Source organism: Trichechus manatus, unplaced genomic scaffold (assembly GCF_000243295.1).
Source record: "Trichechus manatus latirostris isolate Lorelei unplaced genomic scaffold, TriManLat1.0 scaffold00079, whole genome shotgun sequence".
Lineage (NCBI taxonomy): Eukaryota > Metazoa > Chordata > Mammalia > Sirenia > Trichechidae > Trichechus > Trichechus manatus.
The window spans coordinates 11,644,956-11,670,537 of record NW_004444015.1 but is presented as its reverse complement, the minus strand read 5'-3'; the positions used below and the strand labels follow the sequence as shown (position 1 = coordinate 11,670,537).

The following is a 25,582-nucleotide window of genomic DNA, read 5'->3' as shown; positions in this document are numbered from 1 at the left end:
GGGTCATATGGTAAGCATATGTTTAACTTTATAAGAAACTGACCATTTTTTAAAGTGGTGGTTCATATGTTTTTTGAACTAAGGATACAAGAAATTCATTTTTAGGTAGTGTCTGGTTATGCTTAGCATGACTATCAGCCAGTGGGGAACAGAATGGTGGTTCTCAATCAAAGGCTTCTCTAGACAACACAATCCAGCTATGACGGGGGCTAGAATGATTTTGAGAAGGAGAACTTTTTAGAAAGGGTCCCTGCTTAATGCCAAATTACTTCCTAATGTCCCCATCATAACCTGTTTATGCTTCTGGTAGAATCATAAAAGACTAGACTGTAGAATTCATATACTACAACCCCTTCATTTTACCCAAGAGGCAGCAGAAGCCCAGAGGGGCTATGTGATTCCCCCCAAAGTTACACAACTGGCTTGTTTTGGAGCTGTGGAAAAAAAAGAAAAACAGATCTTCTGACTCTTACTCTGGTATGTTTTCCATGCACTGTGCTTTCTCTCCACGAAGAGGCATTCAGTCATTTGGCCATCATTTACTGAATGCCTCCTTTGTGCTAGATTCTAGGGATAAAGAAATGAATAAGAAATGGTTCCAAGAATCTCATAGACTAGAAAGAGAGACAGTCTATTCAACTCTAGTCATTTTCATTATATTCACAAGAATAAATAGATTATTCTTTAGCCAGAGCACCTGGGAGGTCAGATTGGTGACCAAAGGTAAAGGAGCTTCCAGACAAGCTACTTCCCTAGTAAAGAAAGGCCATAGCATGCCTTGAGTGCCAACTGTGTGCCAGGTCCTGGTCTACGTGCAAAAGGACAGCCTCTGCCCTCAAGGAACTCACAACGTAAGATACCATGATGCCACTGATGGAGGCTAAGTTTTAAGGCAATTCAGCAAATAGCTATTGAGCATCTTCTCTGCTCCAGGCACTGTTCTAGGTGCTGACGATACGATGATGAATAGAGCTTACAATCTTACAATCTTTCCGTGGCTCTCCACCAATGCTGCCACAACATATTAAAGTAAAAAAACTTTTTTTGGAGGTCTGTATTTGCTTCAGAATATATCTGCCTGGAGGCCTTAGAAGTGGTGCTGTTTGTAACTGTTCGTTTCTAAGGTGGGTGCAGACACCGTCATACATAGATTAGGGCATCAGGGGAATTCAAGAATTTGATGTGCTTTATTCTCTTGCACAGAAGTGGTCAAGATGGAAATCAATGCTTATTGTGAGAATTGAAATTGTCAAGTGTCCACTGGATTGCTTAGTCAAGTTCTCGAGGGGCACCCATGTCTTTGACTAGAAGAGCATCATGAAATAGGTGAAAAGAAGGATCATTAAGGCCAAATAGCCTTCTGGGAAAGTACCTTCCTCCAGAATGAATGAATCCAGATGGGCCCAGAACTATATGATGCTCTTCTAGTCATGTTGCCAGATAACTCTTCTCATTCGTAAGAGAAGGCCCCTTTCAGCACTTTGTAAAGCTTTGTCTTGTTGTCTCCCGAGCGCTGATTAGACAAGGCTCCTTGGCTGATCCTCAGACCAGCACAGCATTGTTACTGAGCTTCTTGGAACTACTCAGGAGCTCAGTGGCTCCGTGGGGCCCAGTGAGGACCTGTACTTGGTAGGAGCAAACCACTTGCTCCCAAGGATGCTGCTTATCCTAGCTATAGCTAAGCCTCTTGGGAAAATAATGCCAGTGATATTTTGCATTTGGTCCACAGCTATCATCCGTGTCATCCACAATGGAAGAAACAAAGAAGACTTCCAAGAGTAAGCAGAAGCCTATAAAGACCGAGTGGAATTCCCGGTGTGTCCTTTTCACCTATTTCCAAGGGGACATAAGCAGCGTCGTGGATGAGCACTTTTCCAGAGCTCTGAGCAACATCAAAAGCCCCCAGAGATTGAGCCCCTCGGGCCAGAGCCAAGATGTGACCATGAGGAATGGTGAGCACGTTGGGAGGGAGGAGGCTGGAATTCCTTGTCAGGGTTAGAACTTGGACCAACTCATTGATGCACTGAGAAATGTGTATATTTGCTACAGGAAAGTCATACTGTCCAGTGAGAAGCCACACTTCCTTCTTATAAGTTTAATGTGAAAGTGGATACGTTTAATCGAATTAGTTCACCGATTGCATTATTTCCTCAATCGTGTGAAGTGCTGGGTTCACTCCTCAGCACACAATAAGAACCCCACACCGGTTCACTATTATCATCATTATTTTAATACTAGTGGCCTGACAGGGCAGGAACATCAAAGAATCTATAGTGAGAAAAATCAGGTCCCACATAGGTGCTCCCAACCTCCTCTCAATTGGTAGTGGAGCAAGGCCAGGGCCGGAGGGAGGTAAATGAAGGTTCCTACTGCAGCCCTCACCCCACCCCAGCAGGGTCAGGGTGTCCATTGCACACACTATTTGGTAATTTTTATAAAAAATAAACATTCTGACGTCTCAAAGCAGTTACCTTGAGAGAGCTGTGTTAAAATGTGTACGTCCAAATATCCAGATTTGGTGGAAGCCATAAAAATGAAGCTGGCAGAGCTGCAGTATGACTTTCACGGGCCCTAGACACTTTTCCCTTTGTGGGCCCTTTCCTCTATAAAAAATATAAAAAATTATATTTTATGACTGTGTTGGTATAAAAATGAATATACTCTAGGCTGGATTCATTTTTACATATTCATTATCCTTATATTCATATGGAATCCCTGGGTGGTGCAAATGGTTAACATGCTCAGCTGCTAACCAAAAGATTGGTGGTTCGAGTCCACCCAGAGGCACCTCAGAAGAAAGACCTGGTGATCTACTTACCAGAAATCAGCCATTGAAAACCCTATGGAGAACAATTCTACTCTACTCTACGTAATTTATGGGGTCATCATGAGTCAGAGTTGACTCCATGCAACTGTTTTTTTTTTAATCGTTATGTTCATTTTTTCCTTCTGATTGTAAAAGAAGTTAAAACATTTTCATGGAAGCTTAGAAGTATTCCTGGGCCCTAGGCACTATGCCTCCTGGGCCTAACAGAGCCATGGCCCCTGCCACTTGAACGTGAATCAATGTGGCTCCTGTTCGCTTTTATGAAATGTGCAAGTAGGCCAGGGTCTGGTTGACTTTATGGGCTCTTTACTGCTGTTCTCAAACACACGTGTTGAATTCCTTGCTCTCATTAAAGGATGTACATGCCTCCCAGTGGGCTGCTTTGTGCAAAGTGAACATGTGGGGCCTCTGCCTGCAGGGGAAGAGCTCACGTCTTTCCAGATAGCACCACTCTGGCTTTGCTCTTTGTGTCAGGACGCAGAGTTGGTGTGTGTCTGATGCACTCACCTTTGCATAATTTACGTCTCTCCTAGAAATTTCTTTTCCAGTCTGGTGATGTGATTCTCTCAGAGGATTTTGGTGGTTAAGTGAACACATGGAAGGGTGTGTGGCAGCAGCAGATACGAAAAGAAAAGATGTTACAGTGAGCACGAAGGGGAGGGTGGAGGGTGAGGAGGTGATGTCCAAGGATGTGTTGAATTATCAGAGCAGGAGCAGGAATGGCTATGATCTTGAGTCATTTGGGGGATTGACATGTGCTAAGAGCTGAGAAATGAGGTATGTGGAATTCAGAAGATCTAACTGGCTCCTTGGAAGGATGAAAATTTCCAGACACTTCATTCAGGGACAAGTATGCTGACTTTGGCTTTTTGACTCTTTGGTTTCTTATTGCTGAAGACCTTGGCTTGGATGTATGACAGTTGCTCCCTTGTAAGCACCATCAATCCGTGGTCCCTCACTTCCTCTATCCTACTCGCTTGGTAGATTAGTTTCCTAGGGCTGCTGTAAGAAAATACAACAAATTAAGTGGCTTTAAAGAAGGGAAATTTATTGACTTACGGTTCTGGAGGCTAGAAGTCCAAATCAGGGTATCAGCTGTGTTGATTCCTTCTGAGCCTCTGAGAGATCAACTGTTCCATGTCTCCCTTCTAGCTTCTGGTGGCTCCAGGCATTTCTTGGCTTGCAGCTACAGCATCACATGGCATCCTTCCTTTCTCCCTTCTCAATATATCTTCTTTTTTATGAGGACATCAGTCATTTTGGACTACAACACACCCTACTGCAGTATGACCTAGTATGACCTAGCTGATAACATCTTCAAAGAAAGAACCTATTTCCAAATAGGTCACATTCACAGGTATGGGAGTTAGGACGTCAGCATATCTTTTTTTGGGGACATAGTTCAATCCATAACCCCTGGTAAAATCGAAGCTAAAACCAACTCTTGGACTATTGCCTAATTCTCTGCCTTATTTTGCAGCAAAACTTAAAAGTGGTATTCATGTGCACTATCTCTTTTTCCAAGGAGCCCTGTTGGCACAGTGGTTAAGCAATCGGCTGCTAACAGAAAGGTCAGCAGTTCAAACCCACCAGCTACTCCTCGGGAGAAAGATGTGGCAGTCTGCTTCTGTAAAGATTTACAGCCTTGGAAACCCTATGGGGCGGTTCTACTCTGTCCTATAGGGTCACTATGAGTCAGAATTGACTCGACGACAACAGGTTTATCTCTTCCTCTCCCCCCCATACTCTCTTGAGTCCACGCCACTCAGGCTTGCAACCTCATCACTCCTTGAAACCACTTTTATCAAGGTTAGCCAGTGGCCTCCACTTTCCAAATCCCATGGTCCTTCTGTCTTCATCTAATTTGACCTATCAGCAACATTTGCTGTTGTTGATTGCTCTGTCCTCTTGGAAATACTTGCTTCACTTGGATTCCATTACATCATACTCCCTTGGTTTTCCTCCTACCTCCTTGGTTACTACTCCTCTTCAGTCTCCTTTGCTGGATGCTCCTCCTCTCTCCAACTTCTAAACATTCAAGGGCTCCAGGACTCAGGTCTCAGACCATTTCTTTTCTCTATCTAAACTCACTCCTTAGGTGATCTCTTTCAGTCCCTTGGTCTTAAATACCATCTGTATGCTGATAATTGCAAATGTATATCTCCAGCCCAAACTGGATTCCAGATCTGTATATCCAACTGTCTACTTGATACCTTCACTTCATAGGTCTAACAGGAATCTCGAACAAAACAGGTCCCAAGCTGAAGTCTTAATCTTTTCCCCAACCTGTTCCTCCTGCAGTCTCCCCCATCTCAATAAATTGCAACTGTATCCTTCCAATTGCTTAGAGTCATGTTTACATCCTGTTTCTCTCACACCCCATGTTCAATCCTTTGGGAAATTCTGTAAGTTCTACCTTCAAAATATATTCAAGATTTGACCACTTCTCCCCAACTCTGATGCTCTCACCCTGGTCTGAGAAGCCATCAGCTGGATTATTGTAGTAGCCTCCTAATTGGTCTCACTGCCCTAGCTCCTCTTCAGTCTATTCTCAACACAGTGGTCAGAATGATATCATTAAAATGAAAGTCAGATCATGTCGCTCATCTGTTCAAAGCCCTCCAATAGCTTCCTGTCTTAGTTATGTAGTGTTGCTATAACAGAAATACCGCAAGTGGATGGCTTTAACAAACAGAAATTTATTCTCTCACAGTCTAGGAGGCCAGAAGTCCAAATTCAGGGCGCCAGCTCTAGGGGAAGGCTCTCTGTCTCTGTCAGCTCTGGGGGAAGGTCCTTGTCATCAATTTTCCCCTGGTCTAGGAGCTTCTCAGGGCAGGGACCCTGTTTCCTTTGCCCTCCGACTTCCCCTTGGGTCTTTCAATGAAGCCCCTCCCGACGAAGGAAACTTGGACATAGCCAGCATTAGGGACACCTATGCATGCCACCCTTCCCAGGCCAAACGGAGAGGCAGCTTTCTTCTCCCTGTGCCTTTTTGAAAGTTGCATTTTCCCTGTGGGAATCTCACAAATCCTTTGACCAGGAAGATGACGTGGCCCTCACAGAGTGTGGGGTGGGATAGATAAATGTTTGTCCGTTGATTGCGCAAATGAAAGACTGTTTCCCTCAAGGCCTCTCTTATCACAGTTAGGAATCGAGTTTCTCAGAGACTCTGCTGTCTTGGGGGAGGGCCCATGAAAGAAGACCAGCCCCACAGCGGTGCTCACTGGGGATGTTATGTGACATACGTGCAGCTTCAAAAATGGTGGAAACCCATGAAGTAGCTTTTCATTTCTGACCGTCAGCATCCTCTCAACCCCTGCAGGCCAGCACCTAGCCTCTTGAACACAGCCAAGCCATGCCCAGGAGAACAGGCTGCCCATTCATGGGCTCCTATCCCTGGCTCGCCTGCCTTCTAAGGGTGCTCTGTAAAGCCACCTATGCAAAACCCAGACACACAGACCCATGTGCCTAGGAAATGCAACCGAAGTCCCTTGCTTCCTTTTCCAAATCAAAGTTATTTTTTATTTACTTATGTAAATTTATACTGGTTACACTTCAGAAGAGAAAACAGAAGTTAAAGGTACCTTTGGATTATTTCCCTTTTCAAAGGACACTGGGGATTTCAGAATTGGTGTCTCAAGAAGCTTCAGTAACTGCCATTTCTGGGGGCCACAGTCTGGTGTGCATTCCGCCTCCAACTCAAGCCCTGAGCCCAGCCTGGGCCTGGCCACGTTGCTTGAGGGCTGCAGGGAGAAGGCAAGAGGGCACATACCTGAGCACCCAGAGGTCTTTTATAACTAGTCTCAAAGGGTCCTGCCTCCTTCTCCCCCCACCTCCCATCTGCCATACTGAAGTAGGTAGGGAAGAAATGCTGGGGTTTTTAGGGTGAATATCTATATGGGATATAGTCATGCTGGTTGTATATGGCACTTGTGAACACTGACAACTTCGTGTCTTCCTTTCCAGTAAGGAAGGGGGATTTGCACAAACATATATTGAGCCCCCACTGGGCACCAGACACCGTGCTAAAATCATTGCCTTGTGTCCAGAAACTAGTCTGAAGTAGGGAGGCAGGGTCACCAGGCAGGGATGGAGTGTAAGGGGGTGGTCTGTTGGATGGAGTCAAGCTCTTTAGAGCCTGAGGGTGCTTTCTGGAGGGTTCTGGTGCCCCTAGAAGTGTATGTAGGTGAGAGTGGGTGGTTTCTCTGCGTTTGCCTGGGTGACAGTAGAGAGGCTTGCCAGTTTCACCCCCGGGGCAGAGAGGGAAACGGGGACAGGCATTCCCTGGGCAGACTCTGGTCTTTGGATGGGGTCCCTGGGAATTACGGAGGCATGAATGGGACTAAGAGGTAGGGTCTAAATGCTGAAGATTGGAGTATATGGGGTGGAAGTCTTTTGTAATCCTATTGAGAGAAAACTCCAGCCTGTCCCAAGTGTTCCTGAATCAAAGTGCTCCTCGACCTCTCTCTGTTTGCTAATGTGGTTTGGGAGTTTGAGAAGGCAGCACGCTTCCTCTGGGAGTGGAGTGGAGCAGGCCTGAGTCTGCTCACCTCCCTCCCCTGGGGCTCCCTCCCTCACCTCCGGAGGTAACCACGAGGGGGCACTTGGGTAGGAAGAGGGTGTCACCGGGACCATTTCTACTAGCAACAGTAGCCTTGAGCCAGTCCAGGCTGTGGTCTGGGAAATTGCCAGCCGTCCACAGGGTAGATGGGCATGGTTGCTGGAGCAGTTAGCCCAAGAAGCCTGAGAAAGTGTAGTCCCATCAAAATTCAGGGTCTCCCCTCCATGGGACACCAACACCCAAGCCTGGTCAGGAAAGATGGGTTTCCAGGCTACTCAAGGCTCACCATTGATTGGGTTGCTGTGAACCTGGGATTGGGACATCCAGTACCTCCCAATGTCTTCCCATTCAAACTGTGCTCTGGTGCACTCAGTAACCAAATGGGACCTCGGAGTGTGGCACCCCACCCGCTCCGCTTAACGTTTCAGTCAGAGAATCCCGGGAAGGAAGCAGTTAAGAAATATTCAAAACACGCTGGGGCCCTGTCTTCCACATTTCAAGCAGTCAGTGCCTAGGCCATGTGCATGAGATCTATAAGGCCACTTCAGATGGAAACCACCTGGTTGTCAGAGGCTACGAGTTGTTGCTGTTTTGTGCTTAGGACAAGCAGTACCTTCACTCAATATGAAGTGTGGACAGGGATTATACGAAATCAGCTTAATCTCTCTATTTGTGCCACACGGTGCCGTAATTGCTACTGCCTGCAGATATCAATTTTTGAAAGCAGCATTCACCCTCAGGAACAAATTTAATGTTTCCTTGCCCGTGTTTTCATTAGAAGAGGCCAACCTTTGCCCATAGGCCATTGTGAAGGATATAATATGTTGGCCAGGATGTCTCCTCTGCGGGGGTAGGGCTCATTTTGCTTTTATCATCTGTATCACATGCAAAGCTACAGTGGTGGGTGGGGGTGCTTCAGTACCACTGGGTAAGGCCTCTCAGATGTTTTTTCTCTTATTCAGAATCCAGTCAAATGGAACATTCAGGAGAGCTGGGGGAAGTGCACATGGACGGGTAGGGGGCCAGCGTGCCAGACAGCCTCTCCAGCCCTCGAATTTTCCTTTGCTCGCCTCGCCCACGCCTACCCCCTCCACTTTCATTAGCTTGGATATATGAGAGGCTCCAGGCTTTAAGCACCATCTGGCAGAGCTCACTCCCTCCTCCTCTCCTTCCGTGAGTGGGTGTTGGGAACGGGGAAAACATCCATCCATGTCATGAGCTATTGTAGACTTTTTAAGACCTCAGACTCAGCCACTATTACAGGCACAGAGTAGTGACTATGGCATCAAAGGAGACCCCATCCCCATCAGCCGGCCCACATGAATTTTGCAAGAACAAACTGCGTCACTCCTTGACCCTGAGCATTTTGCTTTTGCAAGATGAGGTCCAAGTAACTGCTTCCCCACCCATCACATGGCTCAATCCCTACTTGGCTAATCTGGTTTGCTACCTTGGTTCAGACTCTTAACATCCCTGTGTCCCAGATTCCTCTTGAAAATGAGGTTTCAACATCTAGAGTTGTGTAAATGACCAACATAGGCAAGCACTAAACCCTTTATAAAGTTCTGTGGATTCCTCCTATTTGGTGTATTCAAAACACTAGCTATAAAATAAAGCAAAACAGCAACAACGAAACACAAACCACCTTTGATCAAACGATTCTACTTCTAGAAAATTTACCTTAATTGTTGGAGCTAATTGGACAAGGGTGCAAAGACGTTTATCCAAAGATGATCACTGCAATGTTGTTAATATAATTGAAAAAACGGAAATGACTGAACTGCCTGCAAATATGATATTTGTTAGTAACTTTAAAAAAAAAAAGCTCCTGTGGAGCCAATTCTGACTCATAGCGACCCTGTATGTATGAGACTAGAATGTGCTCCAGAAGGTTTTCAGTGGCTAGTTGTTGGGAAGTAAATTGACAAGACTTTCTTCGCAGGTGCCTCTAGGTGAACTCGTATCTCCAACCTTTCAATTAGCAGCTGAATGCTTTAACCATTTGTACCACTCAAGGGATTCCATTAGTCATGCTACTACCTTATAATGGAATCCTTACTGTGTGGCCATTTAAAAAGCTGATGTTTGGCTCCATTCATTGTTATGGAAGTATATTTACAATATTTTAATATGAAAAAGCAACTTTAGATAGCAATATGTGTTGTGAAAATCATGCATACATGAAAAGAAAAATATCCTAGAAAGAAGTGCATGCAAATGGTGGTCTCTGGATATTATAATTAAGGTGATTTTTTTCCCCAACTTTTCTACATTTTCCTCACATTAAAAAAATAGTATGGAATGGGTGCCCAACTTGAGGAATGTAGTTAATGTCACTGAATTATACATGTAGAAATTATTGAATTGGCATATGTTTTGTTGTGTGTTTTCACACACAAAAAGATGATGCATTAAAAATTACTATGTATTAATCAGAAAAAAATTAAACCACTTCCATTTTGCAAACAATACATAAATAAACACCTGCTATGGCTGTCTAACTGTCTTCTAAATCTTTCCTTCCCAGATAGTGACATGTCTCCAAATCAATGGCGTTCATCTTCTCAGTGGAGAAAACCACAACCAGAAGGCTCTCCTACAAATAGTGCAGCCAGCTGCAGCTTGAATGTGTCCGGTCCCATGGCTATGGATCCGTACCCACTGTCCCTGACTGGGAGTCCCTCTGCACAGCCTGGAGAGCTGTGGCATTTCTCCTCCCTAGCCAGTCCCAGCTCCCCAGAGCCTGGCTACTCTCATGCCTTCCCCAGTGGCTCCCTGGTTCCAGAGCCCAAGCCTGATGGGAAATGCGAGCCCCTTGTAAGTCTCCTCCAGCAAGAAAGATGCCTAGCCTGTCCTCAGGAACCTGCCACCAGGGAGGACCACAACTCTGCCCAGATAGCTGGAAGATCAGGATTGCTCCTTGACCTGCCTCCCGACTCTGCCCACTGTAAGGACACACCTACAGATACTGGGAGGATTGCCCCTGATTGGTTGTGATGTAGAATTCGTTGGCATGAGATGGGGGGCCAAGATGAATTACTGCCGCTTAGGACATGGGACTGCTGAGGGACGGAATGCTCTGCTTAAACTTTCCCTATAGCTTCACTAGGCTTCATTGGGGAAACCCTGGTGGCGTAGTGGTTAAGAGCTATAGGCTGTTAACCAAAAGGTCGGCAGTTCGAATCCACCAAGCACTCCTTGGAAACCCTATGGGGCAGTTCTACTCTGTCCTATAGGGTTGCTATGAGTCGGAATCAACTCGACAGCAACGGGTTTGATTTTTTTTTTCAGGCTTCATTGGCATTCACAGTTTAATGGCTAACGGGTTACATAGATAGGTAGCCAGACGAACTTGGCTTAGAGTATTCACCCCAGTCTGTTTGACTTGGCCTTACCCTAGAAAAATTATGGGCTGCTGCCTAAAATCATAGAGTCCTATATTCACCTCATGGTGAGCTACCAAATAATCTGTTTGCAAAGCAGAATTCTGTGACACACCTACAGAATCAAACTCAAGCCTCCAAACAGGTTGGCAACTGGTGCTGATGCCAGGTTCCTGGGCAAAAACAAGGGCACTCTAGACCAACCATCTGCTCCGCACATTAAAATTCAAAGCAACTGGAGAGGCAGCCTCATGGCTGCCTGGCTGTGAGTGGCTGGCTCCTGTGCACCGGGCTCCCCTTCTGTTTCCCTGGGGTTCCTGCTCCCTGACCACCACCTCTCCCTCTGAACCAAAAATGCCCTTGAGGCTTACTCACTCCTTCCTTCACTCACTCACTCAACAAATATTTAATTAATGCTGTAAAAAACCCATTGCCATCGAGTTGATTCCGACTCATGGTAACCCCATGTGTGACAAAGTAGAACTGCTCAATAGGGTTTCTTTGGCTGTAATCTTAATGGAAGCAAATCTCTAGACCTTTCTTCAGTGGTACAGCTGGTTGAGTTTGAACCGCTAACCTTTCGGTTAATAGCCCAGCACAAACCATTTGCACCACCAATAAACCCATTGCCATCAAGTAGATTCCGACTCATAGTGACCCCATAGGACAGTAAAACTGCCCCAAAGGGTTTCCAAGGAGCAGTTGGTGGATTCAAACCGCCAACTTTTTGATTAGCAGCCTGAGGTCTTAACCACTGTGCTACCAGGGCTCCTTGCACTACCCAGGGACGCTTCATTATTGCCTACTAGATGCAAAAATGCCCATCAGAAAAAAGACTCCCTTCTTTGTAAAAGGACAAGCGTAGAATCAGCCTGACACAATTTCACCAAAAAAAGGAACCCACTCCGCTGCAATATTTGCCTTTCATATGAAATGTTGGTGATAATATATATTTTATAGTTTCATGGGGCCAAGTCAACTTCCTCTGGCACTCTGCACTCTGGATGAATTTTCTTTTGCAGCTTCCCAGTTCATACATATCTGTGATTCTAGTCTACCATAGGAGCCCTGGTGGTGCTGTGGTTAAGTGCTCGTCTGCTAACCAAAAGGTCATCAGTTCTAACCCACCAGCCACTCCGTGGGAGAAAAATGTGGCAGTCTGCGTCCATAAAGATTACAGCCTTGGAAACCCTATGGGGCAGTTCTACTCTGCCCTATAGGGTCGCTATGAGTCAGAATCAGCTTGACAGCAATGGGTTTTATGGGTAGTCTCCGAGGCCTGAAATAGATTCCTGGATGCTGCCTTTCCTGTGCGCTAAGTATAGAGCACACAAAGGGCCTCTTCAGCACAGCCTAGCTAAGCCACGCTCTCTGCTCCATCCGAACATGGAGAACAAATTTCTCATTAACATACCCCTCCATCATTTCCAAAGTTTGATTAAGAATGTACTTAAAGAGTAAATAAAAAAAAAATAGCATGCCTGGGAAAACCTGTGAGAATTCCCACCAACTATTTTTCAAAACTTCCTGCTGGAGTCAGAGGGAAAATTGGGCTACTGAGTTTGTATGTGTTCTGTGCAGGCACACAGTAGAACCCTGTTTCCATGGTTGATTACAACACAGACGGCTCAAATCATTGCCTCCCAAACATAACCAGTCTATACAGCTCCGCTTCAATGCAGCAAATATTTAGTGAGTATCTACTATTGCCAGGCACCTAATGGTGAAACGATAATGCAGGGATTATCCTATTCCGAAACCTCTAGACATTCACAAACCACTGTTTATTGCCGAAGTCTCAACTGCTGTGAACTCTTCACACTCTCCTACTCATGCCGACATCTCTCTGACATCTCTCGTACTAACTGGTGACTGGCTGTGCAGCATCTGTTGAGGAAGTCAGCAACCTCTAATCAGGAACACTGCCTCTATGAGGGAACAAGGTCCAGGGGTCTTAAAAACAGAAGCGTCTCTGTCTTTGTAGACTCTGATAGAGAAAATACACCAGGTCCCCATAAACTGAGGGGCAGGCAACTTGGGCCCTGGTGGTGCAGTGGTAAAGCACTTGGCTGCTAACCGAAAGGTCGGCAGTTTAACCTCGCCAGCTACTCTGCTGGAGAAAGATGTGGCAGTCTGCTTCCATAAAGATTACAGCCTTGGAAACCCTATGGTACAACAGTTCTACTCTGACCTACGGGGTCGCTATGAGCAGAATCCACTACAACGGCAACAGGTTTAGTTTACGTGGTACTACTAAGGTCTCTGGGTGGCACAAATGGTTTGTGCTTAACAACGAACCTAAAAGTTGGTGATTCGAAACCACCCAGTAGTGCCATGGAAGAAAGGCCTGGTGATTTGCTTCTGTAAAGATCAACACCAACAAAACTCTATGGAGCACAGCTCTACTCTGCAACACATGAGGTCGTCATGAGTTGGGGGCCAACTCAAAGGCAACAGGGTTTGGTTTCTCTTGGTGGGTGGGTGGGGGGTACCACTGTGCACTTTCTAACCCAACCCCAGGGATTTCATTTCCAATCATGTTTTCTTCTTCTTCTTTTCTAGATAAGAAAATCCATTTCTCCCCAAGTCATGGAGGGGCCAGTGCTAACCTTGCAAATGAAAGTAGGTATCTGGTTTCTACCTTTGACAGTGATTCTCTGTAACCTGAGAAGATACTTGAGAGTAAAAACCAGTGTCCCCAACACCTTATCTCTTCAGTATTGTTGTATTTAGAATTTGTTCCATCTTTGTCTCAAAGAGCACACGCACTTCATATCTTGTAAAATCTCTTACACGTATTCTTGTTTTGCTGTAGAAGCAACTCAACTGAACTCTTTTACCTGAGCCTGACTGACTGAGGTAACCAAGGTGACTCAGAAAGTTTACAAATTCATGGGGATTAGCTTGATCTGTCCCAGATGGTCAGTGTACTGCCTAGCACATAGGGCTACCCCAGGACACTGCAGCCAGGGAAGATACTGACTGAAGCCACGGGCCAAAACTCTGGGCCCCACACTCAATTTGAAAGTGGTGTCGGTAGGAAAGTTCCTGTGAAGACAATCTGGGTGGGATGACATGAGGAGCTTCATGGTCTGGGTGCAAATCCTGGCTACATTACTTACTGAAAACCCATTGCCTTTGAGTCGATTCCGACTCATAGCGACCCTATAGGACAAAGTAGAACTGCCCCATAGGGTTTCTGAGGAGCAGCTGGTGGATTCAAACAGGCAACCTTTCGGTTAGCAGCCATAGCTCTTAACCACTGCACCACCAGGGCTTCATTACTTACTTTAAAAAAAAAAAAACTATTGCCATCAATTTGATTCTGATTCCTAGCGACCCTATAGGACAGAGTAGAACTGCCCTGTAGAGTTTCCAAGGAGCACCTGATGGATTCGAACTGCTGACCTTTATGGTTAACAGACGTAGCTCTTAACCACTATGCCACCAGAGTTTCCCCATTATTTACAAAGCTCCAGGAATTTGGTCAAGTTTCTTAACCTGTCTATGGCTCAGTTTCCTCATTTGTAAAATGAGCATAAAAATAGTGTCCACTTTCATAGGGTTTCTGTGAGGATTAAATGAAATAATATATGTAAATGCTTAGAATAATGCCTGGCACACAGTAAGCCATCCAAAAGCGTAAGCCTTTAGTTTATGAAAGTCAAGATTGTAATGTCTCTCAAGTACTTGTTAATAGCTTATAGCTTTTCTTTAATTGCAAGCCTTGTAATTGCTGATAAGTTCACACTTCATATTGTTCATAGGCCCAAAATAACAACATTTATTGGGCATTGATGATGAGCCAGATACGGCATCTATCAATCTGTTCAGTCCCCTAAATAACTTTGTGGTATGTGTATGTGCTAGGTGCCTTACACAATCAGTGTTCAGTAAATAGTGACTGTCTTAGTTATCTAGAAGCCCTGGTGGTGCAGTGGTTAAAGCACTTGGCTGCTAACCAAAAGGTCAGAGGTTCAAACCCACCAGCTGCTCCGAGGGAGAAAGACATGGCAGTCTGCTTCCATAAAGATTTACAGCCTTGGAAACCTTATGGGGCAGTTCTACTCTGTCCTATTGGGTCACTAGGAGTCGGAATCAACTCTACAGCAGTAGGTTTGGTTTTTGGTTAGTTACCTAGCACTGCTATAACAGAAATGCCACAAGTGGGTGGTTTTAATGAACAGAAATTAATTTTCTCAAAGTTTAGTAGCCTAGAAGTCCGAATTCAGGGTGCCGGCTCTAGGGGAAGGCTCTTTATCTCTGGGGGAAGGTCCTTGTCTCTTTTTCGCTTGTTTCTAGGTTCCTTGGTGATCTTCATGTGATGTGGCATCTATCTTCCCCCATCTCTGCTTGCTTTTTCACTTGCTCAATTTGCTCTTTTTATATCTCAGAAGAGATTGACTTAAAACACACCCTACACTAATACTGCCTCATCAACATAACAAAAACCCATTCCCAAATAGGCCCAATGGTTAAGTGCTGGGCTGCTGACTGAAAGGTCAGCGGTTCAAATCCACCAGCCAATCCGCAGGAGAAAGATGTGGCAGTCTGCTTCCGTAAAGATTACAGCCTTAGAAACCCTATGGGGCAGTTCTACTTTGTCCTATAGGGTCACAGTGAATCAGAATTGACTCGATGGAAACAGGTTTGGTTTTTTTGTTTGTTTTTTGTTTTTAACTACCTACAATGTAGGTGCTATTTTTATCCTAATTTCATAGATGGGAAAATTGAAATATAGAGAGGTTAAGTAAATTTGCCCAAAGTCATAAAATAAATAAGTGCCAGAGTCAGTTTTCTCTGATTTCAAAGTCCTGAGTCTTACCCACTAAACTAAACTGCATCTTGACACAACAACAATTCAACCCTACTGCGTATAGAGACACTGCTTCTTTAACAAAATAATAACCAGAAAAAACAAATAGTTGCCATCAAGTTGACTCTGACTCAATGTGACCCCATATGTGGCAGAGTAGAACTGTGCTTCATAGGGTTTTCAATGGCTGGTTTTTTTCAGAAGTAGATCACCAAGCCTTTCTTCCAAGGTGCCTCTGGGTGGGCTCAAACCTCCAACCTTTTGGTTAGCAGCCTAACGTGTTAACCATTTACACCACCCAGGGACTCCAACAAAATAATAGCTAACATTTATTCAGCACATAGGTGCTAGGCACTGTTCCAAGGGCTTGACATGTGTTTAACTCCCTTAACCCTCACCAGAATCTTGGGAGATAGGCAACATTATTATCCCCATTTAGCAGATGAGGAAGATGGGGCTCAGAGAAGCTAGGTAACTTGCCCAAGGTCACACAGCTTGGGAGTGGTAAGACCAGGATTCAGGGGCTCATCTGACCCCAGAGCCAGCTTCTTAATCATCATGCTTATCCTGTTTTTCAGGGAGCCAGTCTCCAGAGAAAAGACAAGATCTGTTCTTTTATTGAATTTTGGTTTGAAGAAGAGAATTGTTATTTCCAAACCTGCTAAAGATTTTCCACTATGAATCCAGAGGGTCTAGAGACATCGCCATCCTTTTCTGTTTCTGCCACTAAGGAAAATTAAGTCAGAAGCAAGTTCATGCTCTCCCTAAAATCGTACACTCTTCTTTTGTGACACCTAGGCCCTACAGCATGATTTTCAAACTTGTTAAGTGAATTCCCAGCATATAAAATGATGAAGAGAGCTGTTAGGGATGGGAACAGAGAAGCCTGCCTCCTTGCTCATCCCACCTTCCCCTGCACCCACCACCCTCCTACTTAGAAATCACAGTTCCCTTAACCACCAGCCAGGGTCCTTCGAACCAAAACTGACCATGTAGTATCCTATGGGGTTGTCTCACTTTTTAAACTGTATAATAGAGAGATCAGGAACAGCCTGAAGCTTTCCAACCTTTCCTACCTAAACTTAAATCAACTTCATTCCTGCCTCTTCTAAAAGCAAAATGAAAATGGCATGGGAAAGACTCATTGAGAATGGGTTGGGGCTGGGGGTTCCCCGCCATCCTCAAAGTCTGGAAGGAAGCTGAGAAGTCCAGGATGGCCCTGATGAATGAAATACTTTCACTTGGGAAATGTAGTTCCTCAATTCCAAAAAAAAAAAAGCAATTTCTAAATTGAACTGCTGAGATATCTTTGACTTCTGAGAACTTATTAGAAGTAGAGCAAACTGCCTTGTACCAGGCAGGGCCTGTGGCCAGAGCAGAACTCATTCTGTATGCACAGCATCTGTTGGATGCAGTGACATGAGTTCCTGTCTGCCCTCTCTCTGTGGATGAGGACTCTGACGTCTGACACCCTACAGGTGTTCAGCTGGCCCTTGGCGGCAACTTGCAGCCTTCCAGAGGGGCCCACCTTGCTTCCATAAACAATGGAATTTCTCCTTTAGCTCTTGCCCAGTTAGTGACATCTGGGGAATATTCCTTTTCTTTTCAGCTCAGAACCCTTGGGGCCACCCACATGGATACTGGCAGCACCTTTAGTCAAGTTGGAGGAGAAAGGCAGGGCTTGGTCCAAGACATGGAAGCAGGACCTCCCTGCAGATTGTTCCAGATAAAATGACAATTTCTCCAAACTCATTCATCTCCACAAACTGGTAGACAGCTTTGTTTCATGTGTGATCTTGGTGGTAGGCCCATGACAACCCCAGGAGGCCCTGCTGACAGTGTCCCCCACCCACACCCTACTTGCTCCTATGTAATAGCTCAGACTGTAATGAATAATAAAACTATACTTTTCCAAATAGCATTATTCTGGATTCTAAGTTCTTTCGCATCCATCATCTCAAATTTCCCAGCAACCCTGGGATTGGCATTATTTATCTTCATTTAACATTGTAGCTATGGAGGCTCAGAGGAGGTGATGATCTGCCCAAGATCCCATAGCCAGTAGCAGAGCTGGCGCTTAAATTCAGGTCTTTGAACTCACTGCTCCTTTCTCTCCACAATAATACTTATCAAAGATTAATATCAGGATAGCTCTTAAGTGAGTCCCTGGGTGGTGTAAATGGTTTGCGCTTGACTACTAACCTGAAGGTTGGCAGTTCAAACTCACCCAGTGGCACTGTGGAAGAAAGACCTGGCGAGCTGCTTCCATAAAGATTAGAGCCAAGAAAACTCTATGGAGTGGTTCTATTTCACAACACAGGGGTCGCCATGAGTTGGAATCAACTTGATGGCAATGGGTTTGGTATTTTGGTTTGGCTCTTAGGTGTTTCTTTCCTCTCTTCTTAGGTAAATAAAGACCCCAGCCCTTGCATGAGGGAATTGGTGACCTTGGCAGTAATCTACTAATCCTCCTATCTCAAGAAAAGTTTTTCCAGTGCGTTACATACGTTTCATAGATTTATCAACAAGAAGGGAAAAAAAAAACAACTTAGCCATTATAGCTTGTCTTAAAGTTACTTACCTTCAAAAAGCCATGTTCTGTCTACACAAACCACAGCCTCATCTAACCTGACACCAGAAGAACTAAATGGTGCCCAGCTACCACTACCGACCATTCTAGTCAGAGCCACAATATATGGGCCCTTATTCAATGGGAGAAAAATATGGAACAGAATCTCAAATTCTTAAAAAATCCAGACTTACTGGACCAGTTGAAACTAGAGGACGACCCAAGACTATTGCCCTGAGATACTCTTTAAACGTTAAACTGAAACTATCCCTTGAGGTCATATTTTAGCTAAATAATAGATTGGCTCACAAAATAAAGAATATCAACTGTGAGTACTGTGCTCCTTTAAAAAAATCACCTATATGAGACCAAATGGGCGATAATTACTTTAAAATGAAAATGAGAATGTAAGCAGGCAGAGAAACTAGATTGATGGAAAGGGAACAACCAGAAGGGAAATAACGAGAATGTTCACACATTGTGAAGAATGTAACCAAGGTCACTGAACAACTTGTGTAGAAATTGTTGAATAGGAACCTAAACTGCTATGTAAACCTTCACTAAAAATACAATAAACATTATTTTATAAAAAGAAAAAGAAAGAAAGAAAGCCATGTTCTTTTGGGGTGATGGCTGGGAAAACACAGGGTGGAGGCTGATTTCTCATGTCTTTGCTCTAGGGCTTGTGATGCATAATTATAGAAGTATATATTCATCTTGGCTCATTCTAGAAGGATTCGTCTGTGTTGGAAGATAACAATGTGACATCCGAATTGAACTCTTAATGTGCTATCTAGGGAAAAGAAGAAATGATTCCAATAGGGCTGACATCTGTAGCCTGGGTGATCTGATAGTATTTCCCTGCAAATCCCTCAGCCTGGAAGACCTTTCTGGAATAAAGTTGAAAGTAGTAATTAATCTTCTCACTTCAATAAAGAGGGAAGAAAAGACTTCTTGCCACCTAGAGACTCTTGCAACCCTCACATACATAGATAGGTAAATCCCTGCCCAGATCACCTCCTACTTAATCCCACATTTACATTTCTGGGTTTCTATATCCATGTTGCTTTTCCTTTCCTACCTTACTTCCAAAGAGTTAACTTAAAAAGCAATTCTTTGACAGACTGGCATTTTTACTCTTGCAAGTTAAATATATATATATATATTATAGAGAGAGAGGTAGGTCCCTAGGTGGTGCAAATGGTTTGCGCTTGACTACTAACCTAAAGGTTGGAGGTTCTAACCCAGCCATTGGTGCCATGGAAGAAAGGCCTGGCCATCTGCTTCCATAGAAGTCACAGCCTTGGATTAATCTGAAAAACATCTCACAACACGGCTGAATCTGGAGGGCATTATGCTGAGTGAAATAAGTCAATCACATAAGGACAAATACTGTATGAGACCACGATTATAAAAACCCAAGAAAAGGTTTACACACAGAAAAAAAGCAATCTTTGATGGTTATGAGGGAGGGGAAGGGTGGGGAGGGAAAATCACTAACTAGATAGTAGAAAAGTGTTAAGTCTGGTGAAGGGTAAGACAGTATACATTACTGGGGAAGTCAGCACAACTTGACCAAGGCAAAGTCATAGAAGCTTCATAGACACATCCAAACACCTTGAGGGGCTGAGTTACTGTGGCTGAGGGCTGGGGACCACGGTCTTGGGGGACATCTGGGTCAATTTGGCATAACATAATTGTTGTGGATTGAATTGTGTCTCCCAAAAATGTATATCAACTTGGCTAGGCCATGATTCCCCATGTTGTGTGATTGTCCACCATTTTGTCATCTGATGTAATTTTTCTATGTGTTGTAAATCTTACCTTTATGATGTTAATAAAGCAGGACTGGAGGCAGGACTCAGTCTACAGAATTGGGATGTATCTTGGGTCAATCTCTTTTGAGATATGGAAGAGAAAGGTGAGCGGAGACACGGTGGGACCTCATACCACCAAACAAAAAAAGCCAGTAGCGTTCGTGTCCTTTGGACCCCGGGGTCCCTGCACTGAGAAGCTCCTAGACCAGGGAGAGATTGATGACAGGGACCTTCCTCCAGAGCCGACAGAGAGAGAAAGCCTTCCTCTGGAGCTGGTGCCCTGAATTCAGACTTCTAGCCTACTAGACTATAAGAGAATAAATCTCTGTTTATTAAAGCCATGCACTTGTAGTATTTCTGTTATAGCAGCACTAGATAACTAAGACAATAGTTCATGAAGAAAATGTTCTACATTCTACTTTGGTGAGTAGCACCTGGGGTCTTAAAACTTGTGAGCAGTCATCTGAAATACTTCTGTTGGTCTCATCCTGTCTGGAGCAAAGGAGAATGAAGAAAACGAAAGACACAAGGAAAATCTTAGTCCAAAGGACTAAAGGACCACATGAGCCACAGCCTCCACCAGGCTGAGCCCAGAAGAACTAGATGGTGCCCAGCTACCACCACCGACAGCTCTGACAGGGATCACAATAGAGGATCCCGGACAGAGAGGAAGAAAAAAGTAGAACAAAATTCAAATTCACAAAAAAAGACCAGACTTATTGGTCTGACAGAGACTGAGAAACCCTCAGAGTATGGCCCCCAGACACCCTTTTAACTCAGAACTGAAGTCACTCCTGAGGTTTATTCTTCAGCTAAAGATTAGACAAGCCTATAAAACAAACTGTAGCACACGTGAGGAACGTGTTTCTTAGTTCAATCAAGTACACGTGACCAAATGGGCAACACCTGTCCAAAAGCAAAGATGAGAAGGCAGGAAGGGACAGAAAAACTGGATGAATGGACACGGGGAACCTGGGGTGGAAAGGAAAGGGGGAGAGTGCTGACACATTGCGGGGATTGCAACCAATGACACAAAACAATTTGTGTATAAATTTTTTAATGGGAAACTAATTTGCACTGTAAACTTTCACCTAAAGCACAATAAAAATTTTTTTTTAAATTTCATAGCCTTGAAAACCCTATGGAGCATATGGAGCAGTTCTACTCTCTAACACTTGGGGTCGTCATGAGTTGGAATCAACTCAACAGCAATGGGTTGGGTGGTGCAAACAGTTAAACACTCAGCTGTTAACTGAAAGGGTGGTGGTTTGAACCCACCTAGAGATGCCTCAGAAGAAAGACCTGGTGATCTGCTTCCAAAAGGTCACAGCCATGAAAACCCTATGGAGTTTGACAACAGAAATTGGTGATGATTGCACAACACGATTGATGTATTTTTTTAAATTTTATAGTGCTTTAGGTGAAAGTTTACATTTTCTCATTCAAAAATTAATACACAAATTGTTTAGTGACATTGGCTGCAATCCCCTCTATGTGTCAGCACTCTCCCCCTTTCCATTCCACCCCAGGTTCACTGGGTCCATTTGTCCACTTTTCCTGTCCCCTCCTGCCTTCTCATCTTCGCTTTTGGGCAGATGTTGCCCATTTGGTCTCATTTACTTGATTGAACTAAGAAGCACATTCCTCACGTATGTTATTGTTTGTTTTATAGGCCTGTCTAATCTTTGGCTGAAATGTGGACCTCTGGAGTGGCTTCAGTTCGGAGTTAGCAGGGTATCCAGGGGCCATAGTCTCGGGGCTTTCTCCAGTCACCGTCAGACCAGTAAGTCTGGTTTTTTGGTTTTTGTTGGGGTTTTTTTTTGTGTGTGTGTGAATTTGAATTTTGTTCTACATTTTTCTCCCACTTTGCCTGGGACCCTCTATTGTGATCCCTGTCATAGTGGTCAGTGGTGGTAGCCGGGCACCATCCAGTTCTTCTGGGCTCCGGCTGGTGGAGGCTGTGGTTTGTGTGGCCCATTAGTCCCTTGGATTATTTTCCTTGTGTCTTTGGTTTTCTTCATTCTCCTTTTCTACGGAAGGGATAGGATCAATAGATATATCTTAGATGGCCGTTTGCAAGCTTTTAAGACCACAGATGCTACTCATCAAGTAAGATGTAGAACATATTCTTTATGAACTATGTTATGCCAATTGACCTAGATGGGCGTAATTGGTTTTATGGAATCCTATACATGAAAAAATATTGAATTGGCAAATATTGTGCTCTATATTTTTACCCAAAAAAGTCTATGGAGCACAGTTCTACCCTGACACACGTGGGGTTGCCATGAGTCGGAATTGACTAAATGGCAACTGGTATAGATATAGACATAAAATGTCATAAGGTATGAGCCATCCTTCACACACAAAGGTGAGGTAGCTGGTCCTTTTGTGTGGTGTGTGTGGCTTCATCTACACTGTTAGCTGATAATCTTGTGAGCTGTTAGTTTGAGGGGGGTGGAATTATCAGATAGGTCAGAGTCTCGAAACTGTGGAAAATCTGGGTTCAGTAAGACTAGAGTCCATGAGCCTCATTCCATCTTTCTCTACAGTTTTGAGAAATTGACAAGAAGCCAGAGACTCTTTTCTCGGACTCACCAGCTGCCACTCCCCACCTCCCACCAAACACACACTCATTACTGACTTCAACAATCTGGAAGATTGAAATTTGCTTCAAATGGGCTGAATACCCTCACATGGTTAAATGATGCCTGTCTCTGAAAAAGCAAAAAAGGTAACGATTCCCTTTTTTTAGTAGTGAAGACAATCTTTTAAGAATCTTCGATAAGAATGTAGTTTGCAGATCCAATTAAGACTTGGTTTCAGGCACTTTCACATTCTGAAAATCAATATCATATGTGACATTGAAAATAAAATCACTCCTCCACAAATAAATGCTTGTTATTGTTGTTAGGTGCCGTGGAATGGGTTCTGACTCTGTGCAACTCCATGTTCAACAGAATGAACCACTGCCCGGTCCTGCACCATCCTCACTATCTGAAATATAACAGCTCCTTTTCTTCCTGGGGAGCCCTGGTGGCGCGGTGGTTAAGAGTTACGGCTGCTGACCAAAAAGTCAGCTGTTTGAATCTACCAGCCACTCCTTGGAAACCCTATGGGGCAGTTCTACTCTGTCCTATGGGGTTGCTATGAGTCGGAGTCCACTTGATGGTAACGGGTTTGGTTTTTGTTTTTTTTTTTCTCACCGTAAACAATAAACTCTGACCTTCCCCTAATTATTTCCCTAGCTTACCACAGTTAATGTTAAATAATTTTGTTAACCATTAGTAGTTAGAAAATGTGAAGTAATAATGCAATGGTCTAGGACTAGGACATAGACATATTTGGAGGGCTATTATTCTGCCTACCACACCAGGTTTGGAAAGCACCAACCTATACGATATAAATATTTCTCCCCAAGGCTATCAAATCTGAGGACCTCTGTTGAGCAAATCTGCATGACAGAATTGGCAGCCTTTTAAATAAAGTGGCCACTTCTTAAAAATACACATACATTTTGACCTGGCAATTTCACCTCTAGGAAAGTATCCAAAAAAGGAATTTGACAAATGCACAAAGATTTAAATACACAGATGTTCAACACTGCATTGTTTATAATAGTGAAAAATCAGGAACAACTTAAATGCTCAACAAAAGGGCGACGGTTAAACAAATTATGTTCCATCACCCAATATAATATAAGCTGCAGCCTTTAAAAATGATGCTAATCCAAACCAAACCCGTTGCCATGGAGTCGATTCCGACTCATAGCGACCCTATAGGATAGAGTAGAACTGCCCCACAGGCTTTCCAAGACTGTAAATCTTCACAGAAGCAGACTGTCACATCTTTCTCCTGCAGAGTGGCTGGTAGGTTTGAACTGCAGACCTTTTGCTTAGCAGCCGTGGGCTCTAACCACTGTGCAACCAGGGCTCCTCCAAAAAAATGATGCTATAGATCTTTTATTTATGGAAATGTATATTATTAAGTACAAAAAGCTACACACACACACACACACACACACTACACACGTGCTTTAAGCTCATTGTAAAAGATAGGCATATAAATTCAAATAGGTATAATCGTTTATTGCAGCATTGTTAGTAGTAGCAAAAAAACTAGAAGTGACCTCAATTTCTATAAAAAATACATTGGTTAAATAAATTATGATACATCTACACAATGGAATGGTCTGTTCCGCAGTCAGCCCCCGGCCTTGTTCTGACTGATGATATTGAGCTTTTCCATCCAAGCCAAAATATGACCTTGAGTATATCCCACCTGAATTTAGAGACCATCTCAGGAATAGATTTGATGCACTGAACACTAAAGACCAAAGACCAGACGAGTTGTGGAATGACATCAAGGACATCATACATGAAGAAAGCAAAAGATCATTCGAAAGACAGGACAGAAAGAAAAGACCAAAACGGATGTCAGAAGAGACTCTGAAACTTGCTCTTGACGGTCAAGTAGCGAAAGTGAAAGGAAGAAATGATGAAGTAAAAGAATTGAACAGAAGATTTCAAAGGGCTGCTTGAGAAGACAAGATAAAGTATTATAATGACATGTGCAAAGACCTGGTAATGGAAAACCAAAAGGGAAGAACATGCTCTGCATTTCTCAAGCTGAAAGAACTGAAGAAAAAATTCAAGCCTCGAGTTGCAGTAGTGAAGGCTTCTATGGGGAAAATATTAAATGGCTCAGGAAGCATCAAAAGAAGATGGAAAGAATACACAGAGTCACTGTACCAAAAAGAATTGGTCGATGTTCAACCATTTCAAGAGGTACCATATGAGCAGGAACCAGCGGTACTGAAGGAAGAAATCCAAGCGGCGCTGAAGGCATTGGCGAAAAACACAGCTCCAGGAATTGACAGAATACCAATTGAGATGTTTCAACAAACGGATGCAGCACTGGAAGTACTCAGTTGTCTATGTCAAGAAATTTAGAAGACAGCTACCTGGCCAACCAACTGGAAGAGATCTATATTTATGCCTATTCCCAAGAAAGATGATCCCACCAAATGTGGAAATTATCGAACAATATCATTAATATCACACCCAAGTAAAATTTTGCTGAAGATCAGTCAAAGGTGGCTGCAGCAATATATCAACAGGGTACTGCCAGAAATTCAAGCCGGATTCAGAGGAGGATGCAGAACCAGGGATATCACTGCTGATGTCAGGTGGATCCTGGCTGAAAGCAGAGAATACCAGAAAGATGTTTACCTGTGTTTTATTGACTATTCAAAGGCATTCAAATGTGTAAATCATAACAAATTATGGATAACATTGGAAGAATGGGAATTCCAGAACACTTAATTGTCCTCATGAGGAACCTGTACATAGATCAAGAGGCAGTCATTTGAACAGAACAAGGGGATACTGTTCGATTTAAAGTAAGGAAAGGTGTGCATCAGGGTTGTATCCTTTCACCATACTTATTCAATCTATATGCTGAGAAATAATCTGAGAAGCTGGACTATATGAAGAAGAACAGGGCATCAGGATCAGAGGAAGAGTCATTAAAAACCTGCATTATGCTGATGATACAACCTTGCCTGCTAAAGGTGAAGAGGACTTGAAGCACTTACTGATGAAGATCAA

General features: G+C 43.8%; 1 protein-coding gene across 1 annotated transcript; it reads left to right on the top strand.

Moving 5' to 3' along the window:
- Nucleotides 1-1,750: 1,750 nt before the first annotated feature.
- VGLL1 (vestigial like family member 1) lies at nucleotides 1,751-17,243 on the top strand. The gene is given in 5 exon segments (XM_004380947.1): nucleotides 1,751-1,952; nucleotides 9,916-10,335; nucleotides 13,334-13,393; nucleotides 17,150-17,187; nucleotides 17,190-17,243. Coding segments are annotated over 5 exon segments (774 nt in total).
- The last annotated feature ends 8,339 nt before the right edge of the window (nucleotides 17,244-25,582 follow it).